Source organism: Pleurodeles waltl, chromosome 1_1, assembly GCF_031143425.1.
Source record: "Pleurodeles waltl isolate 20211129_DDA chromosome 1_1, aPleWal1.hap1.20221129, whole genome shotgun sequence".
NCBI lineage: Eukaryota > Metazoa > Chordata > Amphibia > Caudata > Salamandridae > Pleurodeles > Pleurodeles waltl.
The window spans coordinates 124,038-144,298 of record NC_090436.1 but is presented as its reverse complement, the minus strand read 5'-3'; the positions used below and the strand labels follow the sequence as shown (position 1 = coordinate 144,298).

The following is a 20,261-nucleotide window of genomic DNA, read 5'->3' as shown; positions in this document are numbered from 1 at the left end:
GGTGCTGGCAGAGAGAAGTCTTTTATGTGCCTGAGACTTCAACAACAAGAGGCAAGCTCGGTTCAAGATCTTGGAGATTCTTTACCAGTGGGAAGGCACACAAAAGTCAGTCTTTGTCCTCTCCCAGGCAGAAGCAGCTACTGTAGGCCAACCCAGCAAAGCACAGTCACAGGCAGAGGGGCAGTACTCCTCCTCCAGCTTCTCCAGCTCTTCTCCTTGGCAGAGGTTCCTCTTGGTTCCAAAGTAATCTGATTCTCAGGGCTTTGGTTGCTCTTCTTATACCTCTTTCTGCCTTTGAAGGAGGCCTACTGCAAAGAGAATTGTCTGTTGTTTTCAAGATCCTGCCTTGCCCAGGCCAGGCCCCAGACACACACCAGGGGGTTGGAGACTGCATTGTGTGAGGGCAGGAACAGCCCTTTCAGGTGTAAGCGACCACTCCTCCCCTCCTCTCAGCCCAGGTGGCCCATCAGGATATTACACCTCAATTCCCTTTGTGTCACTGTCTAGAGGAGAGGTGCAAACAGCCCAGCTGTCAAACTGACCCAAACAGGGAATCCACAAACAAGGAGAGTCAGAGAATGGTTTAAGCAAGCAAATGCTTACCTTCTAAAAGTGGTATTTTCAAATGCATAATCTAAAAACAAGTTTTACTAAAAGACGTATTTTTAAATTGTGAGTTCAGAGACCCTAAACTCGATATTTCTATCTGCTCCCAAAGGGAATCTGCACTTTAATAATATTTCAAGGCCGCCCCCATGTAAACCTATGAGAGAGGTAGGCCTTGCAACAGTGAAAACAGAATTTTGCAGTATTTCACTGTCAGGACATGTAATACACATTAGTACATGTCCGACCTTTAGCACACACTGCAGCCTGCCCATGGGGATACCTAGGGCCTACCTTAGGGGTGCCTTATATGTATAAAAAAGGAAGGTTTAGGCCTGGCAAGTGGGTACACTTGCCAAGTCGAATTGGCAGTTTAAAACTGCAAGCACAGACACTGCAATGGCAGTCTGAACCATGTTTACAGGGCTACTAATGTGGGTGGCACAACCAGTGCTGCAGGCCCACCAGTAGCATTTGATTTACAGGCCCAGGGCACCTCTGGTGCACTTTACTAGGGGCTTACTTGTAAATCAAATATGCCAATCATGGAATAACCAATCAATAGTACACTTTACACAGAGAGCATATGCACTTTAGCACTGGTTGGCAGTGGTAACGTGCCCATAGTCCTAAAGCCAAAAAAAACAGGTTAGAAGAAATAGGAGGAAGGAGGTAAAAAGATTGGGGAGGACCCTGCAAAAGGGCCAAGTCCAACGAGCGCACATAGAAGAAGTAATGAGGAGAAATTAGATGTTTCTCCTCGCTACACCTCACCTGGGGAGGCGTACCCCACTTCGGGAGGCATGGCATTTTGTTGCATTCCTAGGTCTACCAGTAATAGTAAATCTCTGAACGTGCTAAAACCCAGGTGTGGATGCGTGGGAACGCCTACGCTCCACCCATGGAATGCCTTCCCAGGGCAGGATAACACTACCCGGTGATTTGCACTGCGTTGTGTTACTCTAGGTTTATCAAGCCTGGCAAGGCCACGCAAAAGTCAAAAGTGGCCTTGCCTGGCTTGATAAATCTAACTTAAGACATGTGTCACTCTTGCGCCCCATTTTGTGGTGCAAGATTGACGTAACTCTCTGACAATTGTGACGCATAGAGAGCAGCACTGCAATAACAAGCCATGTGAGGTGTACACATCTGTAATAAGCGTGGAACGGCCCCCGAGTCCACCTCAGACCCTTCTCCGCTCTTCTTGAATTCCCGAAGAAGATGAACATCTGGCTTTTCAATTAATCCAGTTTTATATGGATTTTTCAGCTTCTAGATGCATTCATTGAGAAGGAATGCGTGCTGCATGGTGGACACTTGCTTGAAACAAGGCTTCCGAGAGGTAGTTTAGATTTGCTTCGTAGGGTCTTGTTTTTACCAGACAGTTCCAGTTTTTGTTGTGAAGTACCGGAAGCTTTGTATGTGAGATGAGCTGTTTTATAAAGTGTGCTCCATTCCACACTACAATGTACATGAGTGCACCATGTTCCCCAAAGCAGCGAGCGGAGTAGAAAACCTCCAACTAGATGGAGAGCCCTCCGCACAAGAGAACATTCAGGAAAGCATTTGCAATAATGTGAGAAGGTAGCCTCTTTCTAGCCTTGTTACCCCCACTTTTGGCCTGTTTGTGAGTGTATGTCAGGGTGTTTGTCACTGTTTTCACTGTCTCACTGGGATCCTGATAGCCAGGCCTCAGTGCTCATAGTGAAAACACTATGTTTTCAGTATGGTTGTTATGTGTCACTGGGATCCTGCTGGTCAGGACCCCAGTGCTCATAGGTTTGTGGCCTATATGTATGTGTCACTGGGACCCTGTCACACAGGGCCCCAGTGCTCATAGGTGTGCATGTATATGTTCCCTGTGTGGTGCCTAACTGTCTCACTGAGGCTCTGCTAACCAGAACCTCAGTGGTTATGCTCTCTCATTACTTTCAAATTGTCACTAACAGGCTAGTGACCATTTTTACCAATTTACATTGGCTTACTGGAACACCCTTATAATTCCCTAGTATATGGTACTGAGGTACCCAGGGTATTGGGGTTCCAGGAGATCCCTATGGGCTGCAGCATTTCTTTTGCCACCCATAGGGAGCTCTGACAATTCTTACACAGGCCTGCCACTGCAGCCTGAGTGAAATAACGTCCACGTTATTTCACAGCCATTTTACACTGCACTTAAGTAACTTATAAGTCACCTATATGTCTAACCTTTACCTGGTAAAGGTTAGGTGCAAAGTTACTTAGTGTGAGGGCACCCTGGCACTAGCCAAGGTGCCCCCACATTGTTCAGAGCCAATTCACTGAACTTTGTGAGTGCGGGGACACCATTACACGCGTGCACTACATATAGGTCACTACCTATATGTAGCTTCACCATGGTAACTCCGAATATGGCCATGTAACATGTCTATGATCATGGAATTGCCCCCTCTATGCCATCCTGGCATTGTTGGTACAATTCCATGATCCCAGTGGTCTGTAGCACAGACCCTGGTACTGCCAGACTGCCCTTCCTGGGGTTTCTCTGCAGCTGCTGCTGCTGCCAACCCCTCAGACAGGCAGCTGCCCTCCTGGGGTCCAGCCAGGCCTGGCCCAGGATGGCAGAACAAAGAACTTCCTCTGAGAGAGGGTGTGACACCTTCTCCCTTTGGAAAATGGTGTGAAGGCAGGGGAGGAGTAGCCTCCCCCAGCCTCTGGAAATGCTTTGTTGGGCACAGATGTGCCCAATTCTGCATAAGCCAGTCTACACCGGTTCAGGGACCCCTTAGCCCCTGCTCTGGCGCGAAACTGGACAAAGGAAAGGGGAGTGACCACTCCCCTGACCTGCACCTCCCCTGGGAGGTGTCCAGAGCTCCTCCAGTGTGCTCCAGACCTCTGCCATCTTGGAAACGGAGGTGCTGCTGGCACACTGGACTGCTCTGAGTGGCCAGTGCCACCAGGTGACGTCAGAGACTCCTTGTGATAGGCTCCTTCAGGTGTTAGTAGCCTTTCCTCTCTCCTAGGTAGCCAAACCCTCTTTTCTGGCTATTTAGGGTCTCTGTCTCTGGGGAAACTTTAGATAACGAATGCATGAGCTCAGCCGAGTTCCTCTGCATCTCCCTCTTCACCTTCTGATAAGGAATCGACCGCTGACCGCGCTGGAAGCCTGCAAACCTGCAACATAGTAGCAAAGACGACTACTGCAACTCTGTAACGCTGATCCTGCCGCCTTCTCGACTGTTTTCCTGCTTGTGCATGCTGTGGGGGTAGTCTGCCTCCTCTCTGCACCAGAAGCTCCGAAGAAATCTCCTGTGGGTCGACGGAATCTTCCCCCTGCAACCGCAGGCACCAAAAAGCTGCATTACCGGTCCCTTGGGTCTCCTCTCAGCCCGACGAGCGAGGTTCCTCGAATCCAGCTACACCGTCCAAGTGACCCCCACAGTCCAGTGACTCTTCAGCCCAAGTTTGGTGGAGGTAAGTCCTTGCCTCACCTCGCTGGGCTGCATTGCTGGGAACCGCGACTTTGCAAGCTACTCCGGCCCCCGTGCCCTTCCGGCGGAAATCCTTCATGCACAGCCAAGCCTGGGTCCACGGCACTCTAACCTGCAATGCACGACTTTCTAAGTTGGTCTCCGGCGACGTGGGACTCCTTTGTGCAACTTCGGCGAGCACCGTTTCACACATCCTCGTAGTGCCTGTTTCTGGCACTTCTTTGGGTGCTACCTGCTTCAGTGAGGGCTCTTTGTCTTGCGCGACGTCCCCTCTCTCTGCAGGTCCAATTTGCGACCTTCTGGTCCCTCCTGGGCCCCAGCAGCGTCCAAAAACGCCAAACGCACGATTTGCGTGTAGCAAGGCTTGTTGGCGTCCATCCGGCGGGAAAACACTTCTGCACGACTCTCCAAGGCGTGGGGGATCCATCCTCCAAAGGGGAAGTCTCTAGCCCTTGTCGTTCCTGCAGTATTCACAGTTCTTCAGCCTAGTAAGAGCTTCTTTGCACCAACCGCTGGCATTTCTTGGGCATCTGCCCATCTCCGAGCTGCTTCTGACTTTTGGACTTGGTCCCCTTGTTCCACAGGTACCCTCAGTCAGGAATCCATCGTTGTTGCATTGCTGATTTGTGTTTTCCTTGCATTTTCCCTCTAACACGACTATTTTGTCCTTAGGGGAACTTTAGTGCACTTTGCACTCACTTTTCAGGGTCTTGGGGAGGGTTATTTTTCTAACTCTCACTATTTTCTAATAGTCCCAGCGACCCTCTACAAGGTCACATAGGTTTGGGGTCCATTCGTGGTTCGCATTCCACTTTTGGAGTATATGGTTTGTGTTGCCCCTATCCCTATGTTTCCCCATTGCATCCTATTGTAACTATACATTGTTTGCACTGTTTTCTAAGACTATACTGCATATTTTTGCTATTGTGTATATATATCTTGTGTATATTTCCTATCCTCTCACTGAGGGTACACTCTAAGATACTTTGGCATATTGTCATAAAAATAAAGTACCTTTATTTTTAGTATAACTGTGTATTGTGTTTTCTTATGATATTGTGCATATGACACTAAGTGGTACTGTAGTAGCTTCACACGTCTCCTAGTTCAGCCTAAGCTGCTCTGCTAAGCTACCATTATCTATCAGCCTAAGCTGCTAGACACCCTATACACTAATAAGGGATAACTGGGCCTGGTGCAAGGTGCAAGTACCCCTTGGTACTCACTACAAGCCAGTCCAGCCTCCTACATTGGTTGTGCAGCGGTGGGATAAGTGCTTTGAGACTACTTACCACTCTTGTCATTGTACTTTTCATAAGAGAAAAATATACAAAACAAGGTCAGTGTATATACACATAGCCAAAAAGTTTTGCATTTCCTCTTTTCACTCTTTTCTAAGTGCTGAAAAGTACTTCTAAACTTTCAAAAAGTTCTTAAAAGTTTAAAAAGTTTTTTTCTGTCTTTCCAAAAAGTTCTGAAAACTTTTTTTCTCTTTGTCTATCACTTTAACTCTCTCTAAAAATGTCTGGCACAGGCCAAAAAGTTGAACTGTCCAAACTTGCATATGATCACCTTAGCTGGAAAGGAGCAAGGAGTCTCTGCATAGAGAGAGGTTTGAGTGTAGGGAAGAATCCTTCTTTAGAACTGTTAATTAATATGCTTAGAGTACAGGATAAGGCCATAAGTGCCCAATCTGTAGAAAAAGTAGCTAATGGTTCTCAATCTGATCCAGGGACTCCCCCAGGAAAAGGTTCAGGAAAGAAACTTCTCAGCCTGCCCATTACTAGACAGTCTAGCATAGTTGGTACAGAGGTTGAATCACACCATACTGATGGTGTGCTCTCACATTATACTGGTAGCCAAGCTGTTAGGGTGCCCTCTGTAAGGGACAGGTCTCCTTCTGTTCATTCCCATCATACCTCTGTATCTAGAAATGTCCCTCCCACCCACCCTGATGACAGATTGTTAGAAAGGGAGCTCAATAGATTGAGAGTGGAACAAACCAGACTGAAGCTCAAGAAGCAACAGCTGGATTTGGATAGACAGTCTTTAGAAATAGAGAGGGAAAGACAGAAGATGGGTTTAGATACCCATGGTGGCAGCAGCAGTATTCCCCATAGTCATCCTGCAAAAGAGCATGATTCCAGGAATCTGCATAAGATAGTTCCCCCTTACAAGGAGGGGGATGACATTAACAAGTGGTTTGCTGCACTTGAGAGGGCCTGTGCTGTACAGGATGTCCCTCAAAAGCAGTGGGCTGCTATCTTATGGCTATCATTTACTGGAAAAGGTAGGGATAGGCTCCTTACTGTAAAAGAAAATGATGCTAACAATTTCCAAGTTCTTAAGAATGCACTCCTGGATGGTTATGGCTTAACCACTGAACAGTACAGGATAAAGTTCAGAGAGACCAAAAAGGAGTCTTCACAAGACTGGGTTGATTTCATTGACCATTCAGTGAAGGCCTTGGAGGGGTGGTTACATGGCAGTAAAGTTACTGATTATGAAAGCCTGTATAACACAATCCTGAGAGAGCATATACTTAATAATTGTGTGTCTGATTTGTTGCACCAGTACCTGGTAGACTCTGATCTGACCTCTCCCCAAGAATTGGGAAAGAAGGCAGACAAATGGGTCAGAACAAGGGTGAACAGAAAAGTTCATACAGGGGTTGACAAAGATGGCAATAAGAAGAAAGATGGTGAAAAATCTCAAGATAAGCATGGGGATAAGGGTAAAACCAAAGATCCCACTTCAAATCTTAAACACTCTCCACAGGGTGGGGATAAAACTAATTCTTCCTCTTCTTCTCAACCTGCACACATTAAAAAGCCTTGGTGCTTTGTGTGTAAAAACAGAGGCCATAGGCCAGGGGATAAGTCCTGTCCAGGTAAACCCCCTGAGCCTACCACCACTAATACATCAAGCTCTAGTGCCCCTAGCAGTAGTGGTACTAGTGGTGGGACTGCTGGCAACAGTCAAGCAAAGGGTGTAGTTGGGTTCACTTATGGGTCCATAGTGGAAACTGATGTAATCAGTCCCAAGACAGTTTCTGTCACACCTAGTGGCACTGGCCTTGCCACACTGGCTGCTTGTCCCCTTACAATGGATAAGTACAGGCAGACAGTTTCGATAAATGGTGTTGAGGCCTTGGCCTACAGGGACACAGGTGCCAGTTTCACTTTGGTGACTGAAAACCTAGTGCCTCCTGAACAACACATCATTGGACAACAGTATAAGATTATTGATGTCCATAACTCCACTAAGTTTCTTCCCTTAGCTATTATTCAGTTTAGTTGGGGTGGAGTTACTGGCCCTAAGCAGGTGGTGGTATCACCTAGCTTACCTGTAGACTGTCTCTTAGGTAATGACCTAGAGGCCTCAGGTTGGGCTGATGTAGAGTTTTATGCCCATGCAGCCATGCTGGGCATCCCTGAGGAATTGTTCCCTCTCATTTCAAGTGAAATGAAAAAGCAAAGGAGAGAAGGCCTGAAAACTCAGGATCCCTCTCCATCAACAGGTAAAAAGGGTATCACAGTATCCCCTAACCACCCTACCATTCAGGATACTATTCCTGTGGTGGGAGAAACCTCTCCTGGGGTGGCACCTGTTCCAAGGGAATCATCAGCTGGCAAAGCTGGACTCCCTGAGGTGGAAGTACCTCTCTGTGGGATAACTAACATTGGTGAGAAAAACAGCACCATTTTAGTTAACATGGAGCATCCCTCCAACCCTCCCAGAGAAACTTTAGTGCAGAAACCCTGCACTACCTCACAACACTTAGGACAGCATCCCTGCCCTAGTGTGGAGCTCATAGGACAGCATCCCTGCCCTGCTCCAACTCAAGAGAAACAGCATCCCTGTTCTCTCTTCCAGCCATATGGACAAAGTTTTTGCCCAGCAATGGCTTTTCTGAGACAGCATACCTGTCTGGCATTTCCATCACTACAAATAGGTTCAGTGGACAATTCCCACTGCTCTAAACTAAAACTTACTGATAGAAACTCTGAAAATACATCTTCACATTGTTGCTCAGCTAAAAAACTTCAAACAGGGTGGTTTACATCCCCACAGGGAAGTAACCATATAGTGGATGATAAAGGGAGTAACCAGTCTATTGCAGAGCTACTCTCTACTTATCACCACTTAGACAATAAAGTCTCAACTGGCCAAGGTTAGCCTTATTGTCCTTCGTTTGGGGGGGGGGTTGTGTGAGAAGGTAGCCTCTTTCTAGCCTTGTTACCCCCACTTTTGGCCTGTTTGTGAGTGTATGTCAGGGTGTTTGTCACTGTTTTCACTGTCTCACTGGGATCCTGATAGCCAGGCCTCAGTGCTCATAGTGAAAACACTATGTTTTCAGTATGGTTGTTATGTGTCACTGGGATCCTGCTGGTCAGGACCCCAGTGCTCATAGGTTTGTGGCCTATATGTATGTGTCACTGGGACCCTGTCACACAGGGCCCCAGTGCTCATAGGTGTGCATGTATATGTTCCCTGTCTGGTGCCTAACTGTCTCACTGAGGCTCTGCTAACCAGAACCTCAGTGGTTATGCTCTCTCATTACTTTCAAATTGTCACTAACAGGCTAGTGACCATTTTTACCAATTTACATTGGCTTACTGGAACACCCTTATAATTCCCTAGTATATGGTACTGAGGTACCCAGGGTATTGGGGTTCCAGGAGATCCCTATGGGCTGCAGCATTTCTTTTGCCACCCATAGGGAGCTCTGACAATTCTTACACAGGCCTGCCACTGCAGCCTGAGTGAAATAACGTCCACGTTATTTCACAGCCATTTTACACTGCACTTAAGTAACTTATAAGTCACCTATATGTCTAACCTTTACCTGGTAAAGGTTAGGTGCAAAGTTACTTAGTGTGAGGGCACCCTGGCACTAGCCAAGGTGCCCCCACATTGTTCAGAGCCAATTCACTGAACTTTGTGAGTGCGGGGACACCATTACACGCGTGCACTACATATAGGTCACTACCTATATGTAGCTTCACCATGGTAACTCCGAATATGGCCATGTAACATGTCTATGATCATGGAATTGCCCCCTCTATGCCATCCTGGCATTGTTGGTACAATTCCATGATCCCAGTGGTCTGTAGCACAGACCCTGGTACTGCCAGACTGCCCTTCCTGGGGTTTCTCTGCAGCTGCTGCTGCTGCCAACCCCTCAGACAGGCAGCTGCCCTCCTGGGGTCCAGCCAGGCCTGGCCCAGGATGGCAGAACAAAGAACTTCCTCTGAGAGAGGGTGTGACACCTTCTCCCTTTGGAAAATGGTGTGAAGGCAGGGGAGGAGTAGCCTCCCCCAGCCTCTGGAAATGCTTTGTTGGGCACAGATGTGCCCAATTCTGCATAAGCCAGTCTACACCGGTTCAGGGACCCCTTAGCCCCTGCTCTGGCGCGAAACTGGACAAAGGAAAGGGGAGTGACCACTCCCCTGACCTGCACCTCCCCTGGGAGGTGTCCAGAGCTCCTCCAGTGTGCTCCAGACCTCTGCCATCTTGGAAACGGAGGTGCTGCTGGCACACTGGACTGCTCTGAGTGGCCAGTGCCACCAGGTGACGTCAGAGACTCCTTGTGATAGGCTCCTTCAGGTGTTAGTAGCCTTTCCTCTCTCCTAGGTAGCCAAACCCTCTTTTCTGGCTATTTAGGGTCTCTGTCTCTGGGGAAACTTTAGATAACGAATGCATGAGCTCAGCCGAGTTCCTCTGCATCTCCCTCTTCACCTTCTGATAAGGAATCGACCGCTGACCGCGCTGGAAGCCTGCAAACCTGCAACATAGTAGCAAAGACGACTACTGCAACTCTGTAACGCTGATCCTGCCGCCTTCTCGACTGTTTTCCTGCTTGTGCATGCTGTGGGGGTAGTCTGCCTCCTCTCTGCACCAGAAGCTCCGAAGAAATCTCCCGTGGGTCGACGGAATCTTCCCCCTGCAACCGCAGGCACCAAAAAGCTGCATTACCGGTCCCTTGGGTCTCCTCTCAGCACGACGAGCGAGGTCCCTCGAATCCAGCGACACCGTCCAAGTGACCCCCACAGTCCAGTGACTCTTCAGCCCAAGTTTGGTGGAGGTAAGTCCTTGCCTCACCTCGCTGGGCTGCATTGCTGGGAACCGCGACTTTGCAAGCTACTCCGGCCCCCGTGCCCTTCCGGCGGAAATCCTTCGTGCACAGCCAAGCCTGGGTCCACGGCACTCTAACCTGCATTGCACGACTTTCTAAGTTGGTCTCCGGCGACGTGGGACTCCTTTGTGCAACTTCGGTGAGCACCGTTTCACGCATCCTCGTAGTGCCTGTTTCTGGCACTTCTTTGGGTGCTACCTGCTTCAGTGAGGGCTCTTTCCCTTGCGCGACGTCCCCTCTCTCTGCAGGTCCAATTTGCGACCTTCTGGTCCCTCCTGGGCCCCAGCAGCGTCCAAAAACGCCAAACGCACGATTTGCGTGTAGCAAGGCTTGTTGGCGTCCATCCGGCGGGAAAACACTTCTGCACGACTCTCCAAGGCGTGGGGGATCCATCCTCCAAAGGGGAAGTCTCTAGCCCTTGTCGTTCCTGCAGTATTCACAGTTCTTCAGCCTAGTAAGAGCTTCTTTGCACCAACCGCTGGCATTTCTTGGGCATCTGCCCATCTCCGAGCTGCTTCTGACTTTTGGACTTGGTCCCCTTGTTCCACAGGTACCCTCAGTCAGGAATCCATCGTTGTTGCATTGCTGATTTGTGTTTTCCTTGCATTTTCCCTCTAACACGACTATTTTGTCCTTAGGGGAACTTTAGTGCACTTTGCACTCACTTTTCAGGGTCTTGGGGAGGGTTATTTTTCTAACTCTCACTATTTTCTAATAGTCCCAGCGACCCTCTACAAGGTCACATAGGTTTGGGGTCCATTCGTGGTTCGCATTCCACTTTTGGAGTATATGGTTTGTGTTGCCCCTATCCCTATGTTTCCCCATTGCATCCTATTGTAACTATACATTGTTTGCACTGTTTTCTAAGACTATACTGCATATTTTTGCTATTGTGTATATATATCTTGTGTATATTTCCTATCCTCTCACTGAGGGTACACTCTAAGATACTTTGGCATATTGTCATAAAAATAAAGTACCTTTATTTTTAGTATAACTGTGTATTGTGTTTTCTTATGATATTGTGCATATGACACTAAGTGGTACTGTAGTAGCTTCACACGTCTCCTAGTTCAGCCTAAGCTGCTCTGCTAAGCTACCATTATCTATCAGCCTAAGCTGCTAGACACCCTATACACTAATAAGGGATAACTGGGCCTGGTGCAAGGTGCAAGTACCCCTTGGTACTCACTACAAGCCAGTCCAGCCTCCTACAAATAAGTACCACATAGAGATGTTCAAAAAGAGACACTTTCCTCCTCGTCTTTCATAAAATGACGAAGAATCAAGGAGTGTAAATAAAGCTGGATGCTTAGACATCAAGAACTTACTGACATATTTCAGAAAAATGACACTGCACCCAGTGCAGCTCCACTTTCCCTGCGTCCCTTAGCGCCCCCTACCGCCACCGTGTGTGCTGTATTTAAAATACAGTGCACCATGGCGCAGGATAGGGGGCAACAGCTGGCAACATTTCCGACAATATTGATGTACTGTTCATGGTTAGCGCCAAAAGTTTGTCACTAATCCTGCAAAGTACACAGGGGCCCATTGTAAACAATGGTGTGCTCCCTTTTAACACCTGCTCTGAGCAGGCATTAAAAGAGCCGAAACGAATGATACAGAAGAATCTCTTAGATTACGATCTCCCTAACTGGGGAACGCCCCCTTTGCATACATTATGTATGGCGCATGCATAATGTGGCGCAAAGGGTTACAAAGTGGAACAATGCATGAATTGTGCCAGTGTAGAAATATGGCGTGGCATTTTTGCCCATCTAACGCCACATTAGTCTCTTTATTCTGGGCCTTCCTGTCTGTTTTTTATTCTCTAAGGTTTTGGTGTTGATGCCATTCAGCAGTACAAGCTTAGCAAATAAAAATAGAGCACAGATATAAAATGCATAGAAAGAGGAAAGAGGCACAGACGCAAAGCACAAATAGTCTGAACTCATTTGTGTATGCATGTGTTTGCATATATTAGCAAATTAAAGCCATATTTATTGGCTTTGTCAGTGCTTGTAATTCATTGTATGTTCATTTCTGAACTTTTACAAGGCTTTGACATATGGTCTGGTGTTAAAGCATTGACGATGCTGAGGTGGAGCTTTGCACTAACCAATGATTGACTTATTGCTCTAGATCAATGAGAATCTCCTACTGGAGGTAGCATCACTGCGACAGAACATGCAGTCCCTTGAGGCGTCCCTTGCAGGGCGCAAGTGCAACGAGGTGGAGAGTGGCGTCCAGATCAGAAACTTGATGGAGGAAAACAAGCAGCTTCTGTTGCAGAAAGAGCTCCTGGCGGAGGCTCTAAGACGACGGGAAGGAGGACCGAAACATGAGGGTCGTGTGCCAAAATCAGCCGGGTAGGTGCTGCCTTCCAACAGCTGAAATATATAACATATATATGGCAATGTTTTATTGTGTATTTCAGAGGTCTTCAAACTGGGGGGCGGGCCCCCCTTGGGGAGGCTCAAGTGATCCCAGGGGGGCACCAGACACTTGCAAAAAGACACATTGTACAGATAACATGACTTTGTTTTAAGCAGAATCATGTCTTTGCATTTTAAAAAAGGTAACACTACTTAACTGCAATGTTTAAATAGGTCTAGACATATTTAAACATTGCCATCTTTATAAAAGAATTGTGAAAAACTCTGTGGGAGGCCCAATGATTTTTATTTTTCAATGGGGGGACGCAGCATTAAAAAGTTTGGAGACCACTGGTGTATTTTTAGTTGATTTTAAGTTCACCCCTGCCAGCAAGTCTCATCCATTCTCGTATTTCTATGGCTGGCTTCAATTATTTATAAAGATTCTTCTGCAGAGACCATGTTAAATGATTTTAACCTAAAAACAGTACAACCATTTTTATTCCGTATATTAAACTAATATAAAACTAATCTTTGGATACATCATAATGCTGGTGACTAGAAATAACTACACACTAAGACAGACATACTCTAATAGCAGCAACTGGAATTGATGAAACTAAAAACATCAAATGTTATTCTTCTTATAAACATTCCTAGAGCACACCGTTGCATGAAAGGTGTCCTGGTGCTGGTCCTGGGCTCCATTCCCCATCCATATACTCAGTTACAGGAAGAACAGCCAGGTCCTGAGCAACTTCCTGAATTGACTAAGGTCCAAGATCAGCCAAAGATGTGTAGACATGCTATTCCAGAGGCAAGAGGCCTTCACAGTGACTGTCCTTGACAGTTTGAATGTCAGCTGCATCAAGAGGTTGGCCTCCGCTGAACGCAAATAACGGCTAGGGCAGTAATGATTAAACTTATCATGTAGATAGACAGGGCCGACCTGATAGCAACTTGCAAAGAATCCTTTTCAGTAGAGGAAGTTAGTTTAATTTGTAATGAGCAGCAGAACCAGAGGAGAACCTGGTAAGGGAGAGAGCCAGATGTGCGGCAGCTGCCTGAGTGCAGGGAAGGTGTTTGATTAAATAGTCAGGAGAACCTAAGAATGGACATTCCCAAAGTCCAGTCCATCTAAGATAGTGGCCTGAACGAAGCGGTCGGTGAACAGCAGGAAGAGGAGACAGCATCTTTGAGAGCATTGGGAGGAGTGAGAAACAGGAGGAAGCCAACCTCCGTACCTGGGGTGTTAGTGATGGGTTTGGAACCTCCATACCTGGGGTGTTAGTGATGGGTTGGAACCTCCATACCTGGGGTGTTAGTGATGGGTTGGAACCTCCATACCTGGGGTGTTAGTGATGGGCTGGAAGATTCATACCTGGGGTGTTAGTGATAGGTTGGAACCCCCATACCTATAGGTTGGAACCTCTATACCTGGCATGATAGTGATGGTTTGGAACCCCCATACCTGGGGTGTTAGTTATAGGTTGGAACCTCCATACCTGGGATGTTAGTGATGGGTTGGAACCTCCATACCTGGGGTGTTAGTGATGGGTTGGAACCTTCATACCCGGGGTGTTAGTGATGGGTTGGAACCTCCATACCTGGATTGTTAGTTATAGGTTGGAACCTCCATACCTGGGGTGTTAGCGATGGGCTGGAACCTCCATGCCTGGGGTGTTAGTGATGGGTTGGAACCTCCATACCTGGATTGTTAGTTATAGGTTGGAACCTCCATACCTGGGGTGTTAGCGATGGGCTGGAACCTCCATACCTGGGGTGTTAGTGATGGGTTGGAACCTCCATACCTGGATTGTTAGTTATAGGTTTGAACCTCATACCTGGGGTGTTAGTGATGAGTTGGAACCTCCATACCTGGATTGTTAGTTATAGGTTTGAACCTCATACCTGGGGTGTTAGTGATGGGTTGGAACCTCCATACCTGGGGTGTTAGCGATGGGTTGGAACCTCCATACCCGGGGTGTTAGCGATGGGTTGGAACCTCCATACCTGGGGTGTTAGCGATGGGCTGGAACCTCCATGCCTAGGGTGTTAGTTATAGGTTGGAACCTCCATACCTGGGGTGTTAGTGATAGATTGTTATCAAAATGGAACCCACATACCTGACAGCAGACAATACTGGAGTAGAAAAATCAGCCTGAGAGGGTCAAAAGTCTTTGGGAAGAGTGTGAGGGATCTTAGTCATAGAGCAGAAGAGAACCTTGGTTTTATGCTCATTGAACATTAGGGGTCAGCCAGTTTGTGGTTTTGTGCCCACAATGATGGAAATTCTCATACAGAGCAGGTGCCATCGACTCCACTGAAATGACAAGCTGGGTGTCATCCGCATAGCTCATGAAGATTAAATCCTGATTGTGGATTAACTGAGCTAGTGATCGCAGATAAGTATTGGAGAGAGCGGGTCTGAGTGCCGAGCACTGTGTAACGCACTGGTTGACATTGCGGAACGTGGAGTGGAATGGTGGAATTTGAACTGCATGTATGCATGTGTGCGAGAGCTATTTCTATGATGCAAACCTTGCCAACGGGCAGTCGAGTGCTGTACAGGGTGAAAGTCAACAAATGAATGGAGCGGGAGCTGGTCTGTGGCTGTTAATGTATTGTGATGTAGCGTTCTTCAGAGAGGTGAGTGTTCAACTCTTTCATGAATTGGAGTAGTGCTGGGATATTATTTTTTGCAGCAGATGTTCCATGCCGAGAAGCACCAGAGATAAGGATCTTGTCTGGACTGAGCTGAGATGTGATGAGCTGGTTGTGATAGTTTTGTAAAAGATACAGCTGGTTTTGAAGGTGATGTAGGCTGTCAAGGGGAACCAATTGAGTTCTGTCAGGATAGGTGTGATGTGATCATTTTTCTTTAGGCCCTTGATGAGACATCCCGTGGCATGTAGGACACCCTTAAGAGTTGCCAGTGGAGGCCATTTTCACCTTGCAGATGTGAGAGTACGGGGCTTGAACAGCAGTTTGGAACTTGCTTTGTGGAAGAATTTTATTTACTTTCTTTAGAAATGGAGCAGGTACCGAGCTGTCTTTGGTTTTTCCAAAGCGTCTTTGGGCACAGATTACTTCTGAATGAGTAACAGAACCATTAAATATTGAGTAGGTACCTTTTTATACAAGCTTCTGTTACAAAGCTTGAATGCCACTGGTTAGCAGAATAGGAGCACCTAGCACCCTAAACAGCTCACTGGTTTATATTACAAATGTTGATTATTCGTTAACAGGCAATAAACAAAACAGAATGCTTATGTTATTGGTCTTCAGACTGACAGGCAAAAGGCAGCTCAGATTATAAACAGACAACCTATTTAAATTACACATCTTGGCTGCTATTGGTCATAAGAGGCTACTGGTGCTACAATCAAAAGTCTTATTTAACTTCTAAATTGAATGGTTGATCAAGCAAGGGTCTGCCAACTGGTGACTATCTGTATTGAATGGCAAACTAAAAAGTTGGATGACCTAGTGACTGCAGCAAATAATTATGCAGCATCTCAGAATCTGAATTGATGTCCCTGAAATGACAAAATATGCAATACAATGTGAAGGGGCGGGGCTGAGGAGCCCTCTGCAAAGAGAATGAGGGAACAGGGAGGAAGGAGCGCTGGAAGGGCTGCTGGGAGAGGCAGTGGAGTAACTCAGGAGTGGGAAGGTCATGTTTTAGTTGTGGGCTGCTTGGACATTGGGAAAGGGATTTGCCTAATGGTGTGTGAAATGTTCCTCGTTCGTGCGACTCACCTGACTTTACCAAAGTTCACGATGAATCAGCACCCTGAATAGTGGGACACCCCGAGAGGTGCGGACTAACCATAAGCACCCTGATTTCTGTAGATCAGAAAGGTCCTTATGTTGAATGTATGATAAACAGGAAACACTTAAGCCATGCTCCTCTGCAAATCTGCCGGGTTACGACGGTCAAAGCAAATTCAATTGCATTACCTCAAAATATAATATCAATTGGGGGCTCTCCCTCTAATTGTATTTTCATTTTATACACCCTTTTGGGAGGGGAGATGTGCATATCCGCAGTAAAAATTCATCAGTTGCTTTTGCCTCCAGATGCTCTAGAAGAATCTGGCGAACTACTGTGACCTCTGCTGCGCTGTCTAGCAGAGCCAGCGCCCAGTTCCTGTTCTTCAGTAAAACTTTTATCTTGCGTGGCATATCTTGTAGAAATAGCTGCCCCCTTCTTCTTTTTAAATTGTGGTTTATGTTGTGGAAGTTTCTCTCGTTTTTTAATTGAAACTTCTGCCGAGCATTGTGAATCTTTTTTTGGTTTCATGTAATTTGTTCGTTGTTCTGATCGTCCACCCCTCTCACTGCGTTTATCCAGTGAGTCCTGAAAGGAGCGAGATTGGAGTGTATCAGTATATAGATATCTATCAGGAGTTTTTATATTATCCCTATTTCACAGATTATAGCATTTCTCAGGGGTCTCCAAATTTGCAGATTTTCCCCTTTCGTTTTTAGGTGTTTGTTTTTGTTTATCACAGTGTTTTTAGAACCCTCAGCTGCTTGCTTGGCAGAATCCTTATTGGATTTACCTTGTAATTGTGATTTACTAGGTCTGGCTCCCAGACTATCCCGACCTATACTTGAGTAGGTTTCTGCAATAATCTTAGGCAGCTCGCATTCTTGATCCTGTGCAGGAGCGTCCCTGGGCCGCATGCGCACTGCTAGTGCTCCTGCTTCCCCTTTAAGGTTACTTAGTGTTGTTGAGGACACAGTAGCAAAGTTGACCATTAATTGCATTACCAATCCAGGGCTAGGGTAGCCCCGTATTCATCTTGAATTTGTTTAAACACTTCTGGAAGATTGGCAAGTGTTGGTGTACCATGTGTGGTAGTATAGAGCGTGGCAAATACCGTGCCCCAAGTGTTGCAGTTATCCACCACGGGAACTATCCCAAATGTCAAGCACATAGTGAGAATTCTGTGTTTATCTTGGGGTCCCATAAGGAGAAACACTGCTTCCAGCATGTTCATTTTTTGAGCTAACCAAAATGGAATTTCTTTACGTATGGCGGGTACATTACCCATGATCGAATGCACCGTTGCAGTGTTAATGCCGGGTGTGACTGCATGCGATTGTGCTGGAGCAGCCAATGCTGGGTTAGTATTTAATGTTTTCATTACAAATTGTACCAAGAGTGCTAGATTGCTGCCAGCTCATTGTGTAAATGGCGAACCTCAGCTACCGCCAAGGTGCCTGTATCAGGATGTGGTGTGTATGTGGCCACTTGAAACCAGGTAGGACCATCATTACTCAAAGGACCTAGCCAAACATGAAGTGTTGTATGGGGTAGGGCGCCATCAAGCCAGTTCTGGTAATCTTGAAATGCCAAAGGTGTTTCTAAATGTGCATATGCTCTGTAGTGTGCAGGTGCATTAGCCTGTGTCTAGGCATTAAATGTGTTGGTGTTCCCATCAACTGCTGGAAAATTAACCCAAGAGTAAAACAGTTCTGTTCTATAAGCTGGATGAGCCTTGACCACAAATATAACAACACCCCTGGGCTGTGACGCCATAATTTAATAAATGATTAGTGAGGGGTGGCCTCATGTTTCTTGTAATTACCACCTGTTGTTGATTCGCCATAGTGAGTGCACTGGTTCAGAGATAGGGACACTAACTGGGGATTAATCCTTTGAAGGTTCAAGCTTGAACAACCTACGGTTTAAAATAGGTTATACATATCTAGCTGAGGAGGAAATCCTCAATACCATGGACATCTCTGTAGATAGTATTGGGGTGCCTTTAGCACGTAGTGAGATCGAGATACTCACGAAGATCCGTAATTCAGTGCCTAATCAAATGTTTGTGATGCCGTTTCATGTTGGCTCTCATTGTACTAATGAGACTGCTGGATTCAGGCGGCAGCCCCACTGGATTGTGGGGAACTGAGTCCAATCCCACACCATGTCAGGTCTCAGCAGACAACTGCAAAGATGCAACAGCATGTAATGGCAATTTCTGGCAGAATTTTCCCTCTAACGTATAGGGGACAGAGAGATGTTTTATAATAAAACAGCTGATGTTCTAAGAAAACTGCCCTAATCTAAGAGCACATATGTTTCCGTGAAGTGGCAGATATCGTGTTCTACTTTGAACCAACAACAATATCGTGTACAGCCTTGAGAAAAGTACAGAATGAACATGTCCTGCTAAAAGAATGAAAACAGTTTCTAAGCTAAAAGTGTATTAGATAAAAGAAATAAATCATCACTGCAGCATGAAACTTCTGCTCAGAAATAAAATGAATAAAAATGAGTTATTATTAGGCTAAAGGGCACAAGCTGCAGGCCTATGGCTAAAATAACGTGCCCATAAAAAGCTGCTAAAATAACCTCATGACAAGAGCAAGGTAGAAGAGGTCTTTGCAGTGTTAAGTGAGACTGATTGTCAAGCTCCTGCTGACAATTTTAAAATTTCTAAAGATCTGTCTGAATTACTTGCAAAGGACCTTCCACCTTATGGTCCATAGGTACTAATGATGTAGAATGTATTCCTTCTATGGATCATGTTAAAATATTACCCCATGCTCCAAAATATCCTCTAAAGCCTGAAGCTGAAGAAGGAATTCAATCCCTCATCGCAGACCTTATCAAACCAGGTTCTGGGACCCATCGTTAGCAGATGTACTACTCCTATTCGGCCTAATAAAAAGATGGGAAAGACTAGTGGTGGGTGGAATTCTTAATTCTGCCGGTGGAACTGGAGGAATTTAATAATTCTGTGTTACTCCTGTAACATGGATTTACTAATAGATTACGCTGCTCTGCCTGTGAAATTATAATTCAGCACTAGTTTTTGTCATTCAGATCTGGCCACCGATGGAGGCATGCATGCCCGTGCATGCTTACTACCTGCCAGTCCTGCAGTGAACAGGTTACAGAAACACCAAGGATTACCGATGGCAGCAGAGGTAGCAGCACCCGTTCCTGGTGTGCAAAGCAGCATCTAGACCAGCCAAGCATCTTGAGCGTGTGCGACTCGTACCTCAGTCCCGGGACCATAGGTGACCCCCCAGACTCTGCATCTTTCCATTCTCTCAGTGAAAGTGCTTCCGCCCAAGGATACCCTTGTTTCTGCGGATGTTGGCGGACTCACTCTCCCAGTCCATATGGGGTCAAGATAGGAGGTATCCACTGTCCAGCCAAAGTTGCACCACCTCTTCTTGGCCTTGAGCTTGGGGTCAGCCTTGGCCTGGTTTGCCACTCTTCAGCATGCTGGACGTGTACCGCAAGAGGACCATTGACTTCCTGGGCTTCTCGGCCTGCTTCTAGGAGGTGTCTGAGACGCTGACCTCCTTTGTCTCCTAGAAGAAAGTACAACATTTGTTATTGTTGAATATATGTTTATTTTTCATAATATGTTATGGTACTCAACTGTCGCTATTGTATTGTGGGACCTTCAATTACTGTATTGTTCTTGGGAAATGAAGATCCTTGCATCACTAGAGCATGTTATGTTAAATTTCTTATATATCACACTATATCACTCCTGAGGGAGTATCCTGGTGCCGGGTCGCAGACTCACCAGCATGACTCTTTAGAGGCACACTCTGAACTGGCTACAACATAGCCACTCAAAAACTGCAGCATACACTAAAGGCCTGATTCACAAAGGGCCTCCACACTCGTGGCGG

At 46.5% G+C, this 20,261-nt stretch overlaps 1 protein-coding gene across 1 annotated transcript in view; it reads left to right on the top strand.

Moving 5' to 3' along the window:
* LOC138291559 (serine/threonine-protein kinase Wnk-like) overlaps positions 1-20,261 on the top strand; it is a 99,029-nt gene that overhangs the window by 1,555 nt on the left and 77,213 nt on the right. The window contains exon 2 of the mRNA XM_069230319.1: positions 12,358-12,584. Coding sequence (XP_069086420.1) covers positions 12,358-12,584 — 227 coding nt within the window. The remainder of the gene's footprint in view (positions 1-12,357; positions 12,585-20,261) is intronic.